The 12,500-nt window shown below is 40.7% G+C and overlaps 1 protein-coding gene across 1 annotated transcript in view; it reads right to left on the bottom strand.

Moving 5' to 3' along the window:
• Positions 1 to 1,230: 1,230 nt before the first annotated feature.
• The window catches only part of LOC122256644 (mitochondrial basic amino acids transporter), a 14,405-nt gene continuing 3,135 nt past the window's right edge, over positions 1,231 to 12,500 (bottom strand). Inside the window, exons 2-7 of the mRNA XM_043021463.2 lie at positions 6,645 to 6,688; positions 4,668 to 4,751; positions 4,008 to 4,126; positions 3,480 to 3,675; positions 3,110 to 3,277; positions 1,231 to 2,974 (exon numbers count right to left, since the gene is read on the bottom strand). Of these exons, the coding sequence (XP_042877397.1) occupies positions 2,444 to 2,974; positions 3,110 to 3,277; positions 3,480 to 3,675; positions 4,008 to 4,126; positions 4,668 to 4,751; positions 6,645 to 6,688 (1,142 nt within the window). The 3' untranslated portion in view covers positions 1,231 to 2,443. The remainder of the gene's footprint in view (positions 2,975 to 3,109; positions 3,278 to 3,479; positions 3,676 to 4,007; positions 4,127 to 4,667; positions 4,752 to 6,644; positions 6,689 to 12,500) is intronic.

Below are 12,500 nucleotides of genomic sequence, written 5' to 3'. Positions count from 1 at the left end.
TCTCCCCCCCCCCCCTCTCTCTCTCTTCTCTCTCTCTCTCTCTCTCCTCTCTCTCCCCTCCCCCCCCCCCCTCCCTCTCTCTCTCTCTCTCTCTCTCTCTCTCTCTCTCTCTTTCTTCCCCCCCCCCCTCTCCTCTCTCTCCTCTCTCTTTCTCTCTCTCTCTCTCTCTCCTCTCTCTCTCTCTCTTTCCTCTCTCTATCCCCCCCTCTCTCTCTCTCTACCTTTCTCTCTCTCTCTCTCTCTTTTCTCTCTCTCTCTCTCTCTCTCTCTCTCTCTCCCTCTCTCTCTACCTTTCTCTCTCTCTCTCTCTCTTTCTCTCTCTCCCCCCCTCTCTCTCTCTCTCTTTCTCTCTCTCTCCCCTCCCTCTCTCTCTCTCTCTCTTTCTCTCTCTCTCTCTCTCTCCCTCTCCCCCCCATCTCTCTCTCTCTTTCTCTATCTCTCTCGCACACACACATACACACTGCAAGGTCATCATGCAAGTTGACCGCCATCAGTAACTAAAGGTTTGATGAATTGCAATCTGAACCAAGGACTCGCTAACTAAGACAAGCAATATTAAACGGTGAACTTATTGTCTACATGAAAAGGAAAACGACGTTTATCTTATCCACGAAACTGACTTTATTATGAATGGAATTTTGGATTCTTGCTTGTCTAACCTACACCCTAAAATATTTTTTGCCTTTTTTAATTTTTAATTCTGTTTAATTTCTTCGTATTGGTCGGTCGGGTCGGATGAATAATTGAATAATAAGATGAAGTTGATTCTAAACTTTACTATTCCTAAAATGCACAACTATTTTGTTTATTTTTCGGTTAATATTGCTTATGATCAATCTTATGACAAGTATGATATTTCATAATTTGTTACCTTTTCGTTTTCAATCACTTTTTCCAATATCTGAATGAAAGTTTCAAAAGGAAAATTAATATTTCTTTTGGTAACAAGGGCGCTTAATTAACATGTCAAAATACTGGTGTTCGCTTAATGGACACGTTGTTTGGTAATACAAAAATCCCCTTACAAAAAAAAAAAAAAAAAAAAAAAAAAAAAAATGCTTGCTAAGAAAACATAGTGAATGAACTTCCATATCTCAGTGTCTTAATAAGTCTTCGTGGAATACAAACAAAAACAAACTGGATGATAAGGAAGCATTGTTAGCATTGTTAGTCAGTCGACGACGCATTTTCAGGATGGCATAACGAGGAAAGAAAGACTAAACAAAGATAGAAAAATTTCAGTTTTCTTTATTATTTTTTTTCAGTTTGCTGTTTTAAGATACAAACTTAGGTAATAATGATCTGTTCAAATTAAGGGCGATGATCATAGCAAATGCCAAGATGACGGGATGCGTCATAATAAACACCTACTATTTTCAAATTGAGCAAATGGATGATAGAATGGGTCAAATAATTATAATCACAATGAGACACACGGATTACATTCAATTACAACACACAGACGTCGAATAGGCAAAGACAGTAAATGTACATTGATAGGAAAATAAATGTGACAGCTGCACCAGAGGCTCTACTTAATCTTTTTTTTTTTTCTTTGATTAAGAATAAGATGCACTTGAGAAATTGGTGGTGATTGACTGACTGTCAATGTCCGAATAACGTTTTTGGATTTAGGTTAAAAAAAAAAAAAAAAAAAAAAAAAAAAAAAAAAAAAAAAAAAAAAAAAAAAAAAAAAAAAAAAAAAAAATTATCGTGACCAACCATTAATCACAAAAGAATTCACATCACCAACTTGCCAATAATAAACACTGACATGTCAAGTGCACCTTCGCCTCGATAACAAAACATGAGTATTGTGTTGAATCTGTTATTGTCTGTACACACTCCGTACCTTTAGATCACAGGTAAAATTCATCACTCATGGAGCCTCATACCTCGGCTACATGACTCACAACCACATAGACAATGAAGCTGGTATATAAAGAAATGATGGGCAAGTATGACATATCCGAAAGAAAGGGAGGAAAGACTCGAGAAGGAAAAAGGACTAGTCGAAACAAGTTATTTTCACGGGACACGTGGCGCCATTTTGGCAAAGTCACGCGGGTGGATTGGATTCACATAACTTTTAACCTTCTTGGGAAAGAGAAGTTGGAATGTGAAGTATAATGGATAAAATCTTGCTGATAACTATACACACCAAAATAACAATGCACGCAGTAACAGTTTTAATATATGATAAATAATTAATATCTAATGAAGGGAATATATAGGCCTGTACTAAGGTCTGCTGAATATAATTAAATTTGAGGATTAAAGTCCTCTATAAGAGAACTTGAGATGAACTTAAAAACAAGGATTTGAACTTTGAAGAAAGTTGTTTTGCCATTGGGTATTGCAGTGGCACGTCGGTGGCGAGTCCAGTCTGCTACCTGTAGCTAACGGCTCTCTCACCAACGCCCACGTGCTGCTTACACTAAAGTTACAACGCATTACTTAAGTTATGCTGATGTCTATGTATCGCCTGGAAGGGGCACCGCGTGCTGGAGAGGAGGTGATCATACTTCGCCCAGAAACCGTGGTAAGTGTGAGCTTCGTTGATGCCTCTTAGGCTGTGCTCGTAGCTCGAGTGCTCGGCTAGTCTCTCGCTGGGCTCCGCTTGCCCCTCCGACGAGTCGGCCATCACTTGCGGAAGCAGGTTGAAGTTCACGTGGAAGGGATTCATGTGCTTTATTCTGAACTGGTCGAGCGAGGGCGCCGTCGCCGCGTTCACCAGCTCGTCGCCGAGTGTGAGGATGTCTCTCCAGGCGTGGTCGTCGCCCTCGGCGTCCTGGTCGGGGAACAGGCGGATGGTCCATGTGACGACGGCGAAGGTGGCGGCGTTGACGGGGAAGGCGCGCAGGAGGGTCGGGGCGAGGCCTCGGGTGAGGGAGGCCAAGCCCTCCTCGGCGATGCCCACCTTGACGCAGTCTATGATGCCCTTGTATTTATTGATGCCACCTATACCATCACACTGGCGGAGAAAGAGGGACGGTTAACGGAGATGAAAGGAAGGCCAATCCTAAAACAATATACAAACAAACCACTGAATATCTTTCCAGTCACGGCCAAAGGGAGACAAATCCCCCCCAAACAAAGTGCACCTCACCTGCAGTCTAGTTTTGACGACATCTATGGGATACGTGAGCATCCATGAGGCGACCCCAGCCATGCCGCCTGCCATGAGCACTGCGGGGGCCGAGGGAAGCCCGTCATCACCCAGATACAGCCGTGAGAGGTATTCGTAGGTCAGGAAATACGTCCCGAAGGCTGGAACCTGCGGGCAAGAAGGATATCATTCAAAACTATTGTCTACGCAGTGTCTTACCTCTAAGAGTTAAAAAAAACAGCGACTTTCTTAGGATTTTGTTAAAAAGAAGAAGAAATAAATCAAGAGTAATCTATAGAAATGAGAATATGTTAAAATCTCACAATCAGCCATGAAATAGCCCCACAATACGATGGACTCGGATACTCACGTCTCTCATCACGGTGATCAGCTGTCCTCGGAAAAGTCCCTTGACTCCTTCTGACTGGAAGATTCTTCTCGCGCATTCAATGGGACTGGTAAGGACGGAAGATTCCTGCAGCTGCAGTCTGGTCTTCAAAAGCTCCATAGGTGATGTGACGAAAGCCTGCACTAGCCCAGCTGATGAGCCTGCTATTAATTGCGATCTGTTGATGCAGAAGTGGGGGTCCGTGAGCGCTGGGAACTTACGGTTTGCTTGTGCATGTGTGTAGAGAAAGTAAGGAAAGGAGGGATGATGGAGAAATATTCTTAGAGAGAGAGAGAGAGAGAGAGAATAACAGAGAGAGAGAGAGAGAGAGAGAGAGAGAGAGAGAGAGAGAGAGAGAGAGAGAGAGAGAGAGAGAGAGAGAGAGAGAGAATAACAGAGAGAGAAAGAGAAAGAGAACAAGAGAGAAAAAAAGCAAAACCAACATATAAATCGCTTTTCTCAAAACCGAAACTACAACAAATCCGAATATCTCAAGGACTCCATATGTACCTTAAGGAATCTGGGTCTTTCATGTGCCTGGATATGTTGCCCTGGACACCGAAGATGATAGCGTTGACAACCGCCACTCCGGCCATCGGGGAAGACATGCCTTTGAACAGCCCGCGGATCTGGAACACGAGGCGAGGGCGTGTTAGGAGAAAAGCGTCAACATCTCTCTCTCTCTCTCTATCTCTCCCTCTCTTGCTCTCTCTCTCTCTCTATCTATCTCTCTCTCTCTTGCTCTACCTCTCTCTCTCTTGCTCTACCTTTCTCTCTCTCTCTCTCTCTCTCTCTCTCTCTCTCTCTCTCTCTCTCTCTCTCTCTCCCCCTCTCTCTTTCTTGCTCTCTCTCTCGCTCGCTCCATCTCTCTCTCTCGCTCGCTCCATCTCTCTCTCTCTCTCTCTCTTGCTGTGCCTCTCTCTCTCTTGTTCTCTCTCTCTCTCTCTCTCTCTCTCTCTCTCTCTCTCTCTCTCTCTCTCTCTCTCTCTCTCTCTCTCTCTCTCTCTCTCTCTCTCTCTCTCTCTCACACACACACACACACACACTCACACACACACACACACACACACACACACACACACACACAAACAGATATATACACATACACATATGTATACATAGATGATACGCACACATTTCTTCAGAAAAAAGGATATTGTTTATACTTACGGATTCATTCTTGAGGATGCTGGTAAAGCAGTGGAAGGCCCCTCGATACTTTGGGTTTCGGAAGTCCTGTGTTTGTATTCTAACCTGAAGAGAGACAGAAAATACGTTTATTCACACGTGAACCAATAGAAATTACGTTTATTCACACGTGAACCAATAGAAATTACGTTTATTCACACGTGAACCAATAGAAAATACGTTTATTCACACGTGAACCAATAGAAAATACGTTTATTCACACATGAACCAATAGAAAATACGTTTATTCACATGTGAACCAATAGAAAATACGTTTATTTACACGTGAACCAATATCTAAATTCTTATTTCTTATGGAAGGGATCAATCGATGTAAAGGAAAGATACGAGAAAGAAGAAGATAAAAGAAAGAAAAAATAAATACAAAAAACATTATAGGCGTGTAAGTTAGATAGATGGAAAGTTACCTTTCAGGTATATCAGGTACAGTCATTATGATTTCAAGTGTTGAAACTAATTTTTTTTGGAGGGATTGATGATAGTGATGTTGACCCCCCAACACCCACCCCTTACCCCCAACCCCCCTTTATCCTCCTCCACCATCCCAGAACCACTTGCCAAACCTGCTCAACCTCATTAATAGTGATCTCATGCTCAGTGGGGGTACCGCCGCCCATTGCACTGTGCCTCTTTGAATCTGTGGAGCCGCCTGTTCCTTCTACATCATGTTATATATATGTTGTTATTGCATGTTGTTCCCCGGCTGTAGCAGATACAAAAGGTCTAGATAAAGATAAAAGAATAAAAACGGAATTTAGCTCCTGTGTCGACTAATTTGGCCACGTTGGCAATACTGCGAGCTAGCCAGAGCATCAGAGAGTCCTTGAAGTTTGCAACACTGAGCGTCTAGCAATAGTGACCGAGGCTACTTTTGGTTCGTCTAAAGACTAAGCATGTCTAAGCATGATGTTTGTGCATTTCGATTAGTTTTAATTTCAATCAAAATTAGCCTTATTCGCAGTTAGGGAGCGAGTTTTTTTTCTTTCTTTTTTTTTTTGCATAGGGAACTGTCTATGTGGACATAATAGGAATTTCAAGGACATAAAGGCCTAAGGATTCTTATCATTTTCTTTTTCTCCCGCATTTCGTAGCAGTTCAGAAACTTTTTTCGAAACAATTTACATATATAGGTACAACCTAGTGAATAAAATATGCTTTATTTTACTTTTTGTTTCTTTCTTACTTTAAAAATGGGAGCAAAAAAGTTTGATAAGCTTGGAATTCACGTCCTTTCGTATGAATACATACTGAAAGACTGCCACTTTGATAAGCTTGGAATTCACGTCCTTTCGTATGAATACATACTGAAAGACTGCCACTCAGAACGCCCATTCTGGAGGGTGACAAGATAGCGGACGCTCTATATAGTGAAAACAGGCCCGAAAGAATATCGACAGTTTGTATTTCATCTTTACGAATGACGGTATAATGAGCCATATAAGAATCATGGCCATGGTGACAGTGATGACTGATGCTATGACTGTGTCCATGATAACTGAGGGCTCTTCCGGGTTTTTTGTTTACTAATACGCAGTGCGTGTCTCTCTTGTCTGTTGTCCAGCCTACTAGCCTACTACGACTAACGAATTAATCTCATTAGTAGCCCTTCCAGGACGGTATTACGTATCTGAATGCCATAACACCATTACGATAACGTAGCACGCATATTGAGAACGTCAGCCCAGTGAAGGTGATGCCATCACACACATTAGTAATAAATCAACTCATCGAAAAAAAAGAAAAAAAAAAGTGTGTCAACATCTTTTAACTTTCCTTTGCCTCTGATTGGTCATCGACGGTGGTGTGGCTGCCCCGCCCCGCCCACTACCCAAGGCTGCACAGTCACGGAAGTCTTTCGTTATAATCTACTAGTAAGGCAACCGAAGTGTGCACAATAACCCCCGTGGAATGTCATTCATACATAAATGGAATGCTCACCTTAATCGTGTCGAAGGGGTGACCCACAGCTACTCCGGCGCATCCTGGAAAGGAAATATTTTGGGTCAGTTTTGGAGACGTGGAGGGAAACTGACTTAAATTAATATGCTGTTTGCAAGACATGAATTTGAGTGCTTCTGAGTTAAGTGCGTATTGGTATTCTAAAAAGGACACTTATTTGCATGATGTACACCTTGCCGAGGCTCGTCTTGAATATTCCATGAAGTAAGATGCTAGCTTCGATGTAGAATTTACTGATATCAAAACTCAAAAGAGAGGAGGCCTAGTTTTTACTAAAAGTATCACAATCAGTCCATGGAAATAATTCAATAACGAGATGTTTTTTTTAACCCCCCCCCCACCCACACCACCCCTCATCCGCCATAAAAAAAAATCAAATAAAAATAATAAAAAACAAATAAAGATCACAACGTATGTTAGCCGTGCTCGATCCGGTTTTATCCAGTTTTCGAGCTTCTCCTTGGGTCTTCGAGTGACCTAAGATGTGATCAGCAAAATGATCAAAGGGATGAGGGAGAGAAAGAGAAAGAGAGAGTGAGAGAGAGAGTGAGCGAGTGAGAGAGAGAAAGAGAGAGAGAGTGAGTGAGCGAGTAAGAGAGAGAGAGAGAGAGAGAGAGAGAGAGAGAGAGAGAGAGAGAGAGAGAGAGAGAGAGAGAGAGAGAGAGAGAGAGAGAGAGAGAGAGAGAGAGAGAGAGAGAGAGAGAGAGAGAGAGAGAGAGAGATAGAGGAGGAGAGGGAGGGAGAGAGAGAGAGAGAGAGAGAGAGAGAGAGAGAGAGAGAGAAGGGAGGGAGAGAGAGAGAGAGAGAGAGAGAGGAGAGAGAAAGAGAGGAGAGAGAGAGAAGAGAGAGAGAGAAAGAGAGAGAGAGAGAGAGAGAGAGAGAGAGAGAGAGAGAGAGAGAGAGAGAGAGAGAGAGAGAGAGAGAGGGGGGGAGGAGAGAGAGAGAGAGAGAGAGAGAGTGAGGGAGTGAGGGGGAGGAGAGAGAGAGAGAGAGAGAGAGAGAGAGAGAGAGAGAGAGAGAGAGAGAGAGAGAGAGAGAGAGAGAGAGAGAGAGAGAGAGAGAGAGAGAGAGAGAGAGAGAGAGAGAGAGAGAGAGAGAGAGAGAGTGAGTGAGTGAGCGAGTAAGAGAGAGAGAGAGAGAGAGAGAGAGAGAGAGAGAGAGAGAGAGAGAGAGAGAGAGAGAGAGAGAGAGAGAGAGAGAGAGAGAGAGAGAGAGAGAGAGAGAGAGTGAGTGAGTGAGCGAGTAAGATAGAGAGAGAGAGAGAAAGATAAAGAGAGAAAAAAAGAGAAAGAGAAAGAGATAGAAAGAAAGAAAGAGAGAAAGAAAGAGAAACGAAATCAAGATACCATTATACAAATGCAAAATACTGATCCGTTCTGAAAAACCTCCCTTGTATTTCATCTTTATTTTAAGACGAACTCTGCAGACAAGTAAACCCGTTTCCACTCCTTATTTTGGCGATTCTTGCCACACTGGTTAGAAAAACGACCTTTTTGACCGTCAAATTACCGGGGCACAATCGCAATTCTCTTAAACCGTATACATATATAGAAGTATGAACACATATATACGTGTATATAGATATTGCTACATTTACACGCGTACATATATCTTGGTTGAATATGTGTATATATGTATATGTCAGATAGATAGAGTGATGTACTGTATACACTATACACACAGACACACACACACACACACACACACACACACACACATATATATATATATATAGATATAGATAGATAGATAGATAGATATAGATATGCTTATGTGCAGAGAGTGTGTTGATATATGTGCGTTTGTTGGCGTTTTACTATGTTTTATGTGTTCTGTAACAAATAAGTATTGTTGAGTTCGTCTTTGAGAAGTACATAAAAATACACACATCCACATCCGCACATATGTATAAGCCATACACACACACAAACACAAACAAACACAAATAATTATTTCCCTTTTATTATGTTTTATTAACGGCTTTCATTTACCTGTTGAATGATTTGCAATTTCAAGTGGACTTAAGCTAAAAAGCTGATATAAACTGTTTATTTTTTATTTATTTATTTTTTTATCATTTATTATGTTTTATTAACGGCTTTCATTTACCTGTTGAATGATTTGCAATTTCAAGTGGACTTAAGCTAAAAAGCTGATATAAACTGTTTATTTAAAAAAAATTTATTTTTTATCCATTATCTTTTTTATTAAGAATCTCTTTAATGGGGAGAAAGCTTAAAGAATGTTGCATCTATGCAATCCCCTGTTTCAAAAAAATGCTCTCCTCTCCGAAATCGCCGTGCTTAAGATCTTTTCCCTCTTTGGGTTGAATTTTAATTGATGGTCCCGCGAGGGGTTTGTTTAAAAATTTAACTCCATGGCGGCCGCCATTTTCTCTTTCTTTTCATCATTATTTTTACCTTGGGAACTGAGGAGTGTTATCTTACATGGCCACCAGATCTCTAAACTTATGTGCAGTTCAGGGCAGATGGCAATTATTCATTGACGTATCCAAGACAGAGAATTAGCTATGATTCGGGGATTGTATAGTTAAGGTATGTGGCTGATCCTTTTCAGGCCCTCTGGTCTTTAAGTCTACGGTGGGGCTAAAGAAGGTCGAGTGCCTCTGATCTTTATATCTATCTCTCTCTTTTGATATATATATATATATATATATATATATATATATATATATATATCTATACATATGTGTGTTTGTGTGTGTGTGCGCGCGCAATTATATATCGTTCAAGAAGCACTTTTGACAAAACAAATGGCATAAGTTCTAATGATCTGCGACGTTCAGCAGATCGAAAGTAAGCAGTAATTTTCCATCAACAACATGAAGTCGAATAAGCTAAAAAGCTGATATAAACTGTTTATTTTTTATTTATTTATTTTTTTATCATTATCTTTTTTATACACAATCTCTTTAAGCATGAGAGGCGGTCGCATGTTGCAATCTATTGCAATCCCCCTCCCCTCAATAAAAAACAAAATCTACCTTCATCTTTTTGCTTAAGAAGAGCCTTAATAATGGGTTGAAAGCTATAACTTGAAGGTTCCCGCGCCATGTTTGTTTAAAATCCCTCTCCGAAACGCCGCCATTTTCTCTTTCTTTTCATCATTATTTTTACCTTGGGAACTGAGGAGTGTTATCTTACATGGCCACCAGATCTCTAAACTTATGTAAGAGTCAGGGCAGATTATGGCAATTTATTCATGACGTATAAGACAGAGGAATTAGCTATGATTCGGGGACGAATAAGATTAAAATAAATGATAAATTAGATTAATTATACCAATATTGTTATCGGATTTAAATTAGTTGATGATAATTATTATTGTATATTGATAATGGAAAAAAATTGTATAGTTAAGGTATGTGGCTGATCCTTTTCAGGTTAAATGGATTCCAAAGTGGACGGTGGGCTAAAGAAGGTCGAATGCCTCTGATCTTTATATCTAACTCTCTCTTTTGATATATATATATATATATATATATATATATATATATATATCTATACATATGTGTGTTTGTGTGTGTGTGCGCGCGCAATTATATATCGTTCAAGAAGCACTTTTGACAAAACAAATGCATAAAGTTCTAACTGATCTGCGACGTTCAGCTGATCGAAAGTAAGCAGTTAATTTCCAATTACAACATGAAGTCGATGTTGAAAGGGCGCGCATGGCAACACGCTGACCTGAGGTCCGGTTTTCCTATTGCTTGTGGTTGCCAAGCCGAAGTAAGGGTGGGTGTGTTCTCGGCAGCTGCAAAAAAATTGCTGAATACCAAGTTCTGCCATTCGAGTAGTTTGGTTAGGTTAACAGTCGTAAGAGTATTTATTTGTTTTCTTATTTGTTTTTTTTAGTATTGCAGTGATTGATTTGTTTGGTCTGTTGCATCTTTTGATCTACGTTTACTTTGGTTTGAAATCAATTTATATTTTCGGTCTCTTTCACGTAAAAGCGCTAATATTCCCATCAATAATCATCAACAATAAAGCAACATGCAGACACCAATGAGGAAACGTCGCAAAAAAACAAAAACAAAAAAACTGGCGCTAATTAAAACGAGAGATAAAAATCAAAGAGTTGGTGAACTCATGGTCACATGAAAGGCTCGTGAGTCCCAAGTGATCTCCCGGTGGCTGCCTGTGGCTTCGTTGCATGGACAAACAGGTGCCGTATCTTATTGTTGCAGTTCTTGTCATTACATTTCAATCGACTGGTTCGAAGATCTACTCTGAACTACAGGAACTACGAATTTCAAGAATGCGCGCGAAAGAATCGAAACAATAACACGAGGCTTCGATACCCTACGATACGAATCAAAACCAACTCCCACAAGAGTAAAAGAAAGGCTACACGTTTTTCCTTTCCCCAATCACGTGTAGCCGTCGACCATCTCCTCTGGTAGAACCACGGGCTCTATCGTATCTTGGCACACACTCTTCTAAGCTGTCTGGTAACCCCCCACGCCCCCACGCCCCCCCTTTCCCCCCAACCCCTGTTCGCGCACTCACCTCACGTACGGCCGGCGCTGCAAAACAACCCCGATAAACAGAATCCTCGCACTCCTTCGGGTAGTTAAGGTCGGATGATGGATAAGTTGGCGGGATTTCCCCGGGTTAATTCGTTGAGGAAATCAATGGTGGTGATTGAACCAAGTAAACGGTGTATTGTAAACTTTGTAGAAATTATTCTTAATTATGTTTTTTTTATTATTTTATTTTATTATTATTTTTTTTTACATCAAGACCCAAAGGACAGTTGAATACATTAAGAAGTCAACTCATCATCAGGATATTAACAGTTTGGAATTGTTCTTATTCGACGCAATAAGTGAGTAAGATTAGAAAGTAATATCTAGTCACTATTAGGAACACAGAGTCGGTACATCTGGTGGTCATCTTTGGATATATTTCGACATTTTTGAAGAGGTTAAGCTTCAGGAAAGGGTGTGTGTGTTCCATATATTTGCATTTTCTCTCTTGCATTTTTAAGCAACCGATCATTGCAAACAACACGGTCAAACCATAGCCGAAAGTAGTGATTTAAATGCATACTCAGTAGTTATCAACGAGCTTATTATAACCACGACGGAATCAGAACGTCTGTGGCGAAACGTCAAGAAAATTTCGATCTTTTGCAATACGAGTTTACCTTCACCTCTAGGGATACCAGCGACGTGTAGGTTGTTACTGGGCTTTTGTATCTGGTCTTTGGATCTAGGAATTTTATATGGTAGTTTTATTGCATTTTGATTTTTGTATGATTAGAATTTGAGGTCCACGGTCGCAGATGAATTATCAGTAATCTTTCAAAACAGCATACAGCATATGATTACTCTAATGCCGATGAAGATATAGCGTGGAAAAGCACTATTTACATCTCCACCGCTTTGATATTATTCAAACTCATTCATATCTCATCTACGTTACTCCAGTGAGTTTAGTTCCGTTAATGAGAACCCACGGCCTGCCAGCGAAAAACGCTTGCCCTAAAAATAAACCATCTGCGAATATGACGTAGCTCTAACCGGTTACTTGTTTTGATGCAAAATTTAGCCTTCTATAACTGCGCAGCTTCACCTGGAGCCGTGTTCCGGATCTACACAAGGACCCCCGTCGTGGGTGGATTTCGGCGAAAGAGATTGACGTTGGTATTAAACCGATAGGGGGGGAAATCCAGGCATTCATTGATGTTTGTACGCTCTTGGATACACACACACATAGTTATACATCAATGTATAAGCAAACCCTGGCACTCAACACTTGATCGGACATACAGAACGGATTCACACAAACATATTTTATGTACTTTACGTGT

This window comes from Penaeus japonicus, unplaced genomic scaffold (genome assembly GCF_977035675.1).
Source record: "Penaeus japonicus unplaced genomic scaffold, GWHDUDI00000001_assembly GWHDUDI00000029, whole genome shotgun sequence".
NCBI lineage: Eukaryota > Metazoa > Arthropoda > Malacostraca > Decapoda > Penaeidae > Penaeus > Penaeus japonicus.
Note: the sequence above shows the minus strand (reverse complement) of the source record. Positions and strands in the feature narration are given on the sequence as shown.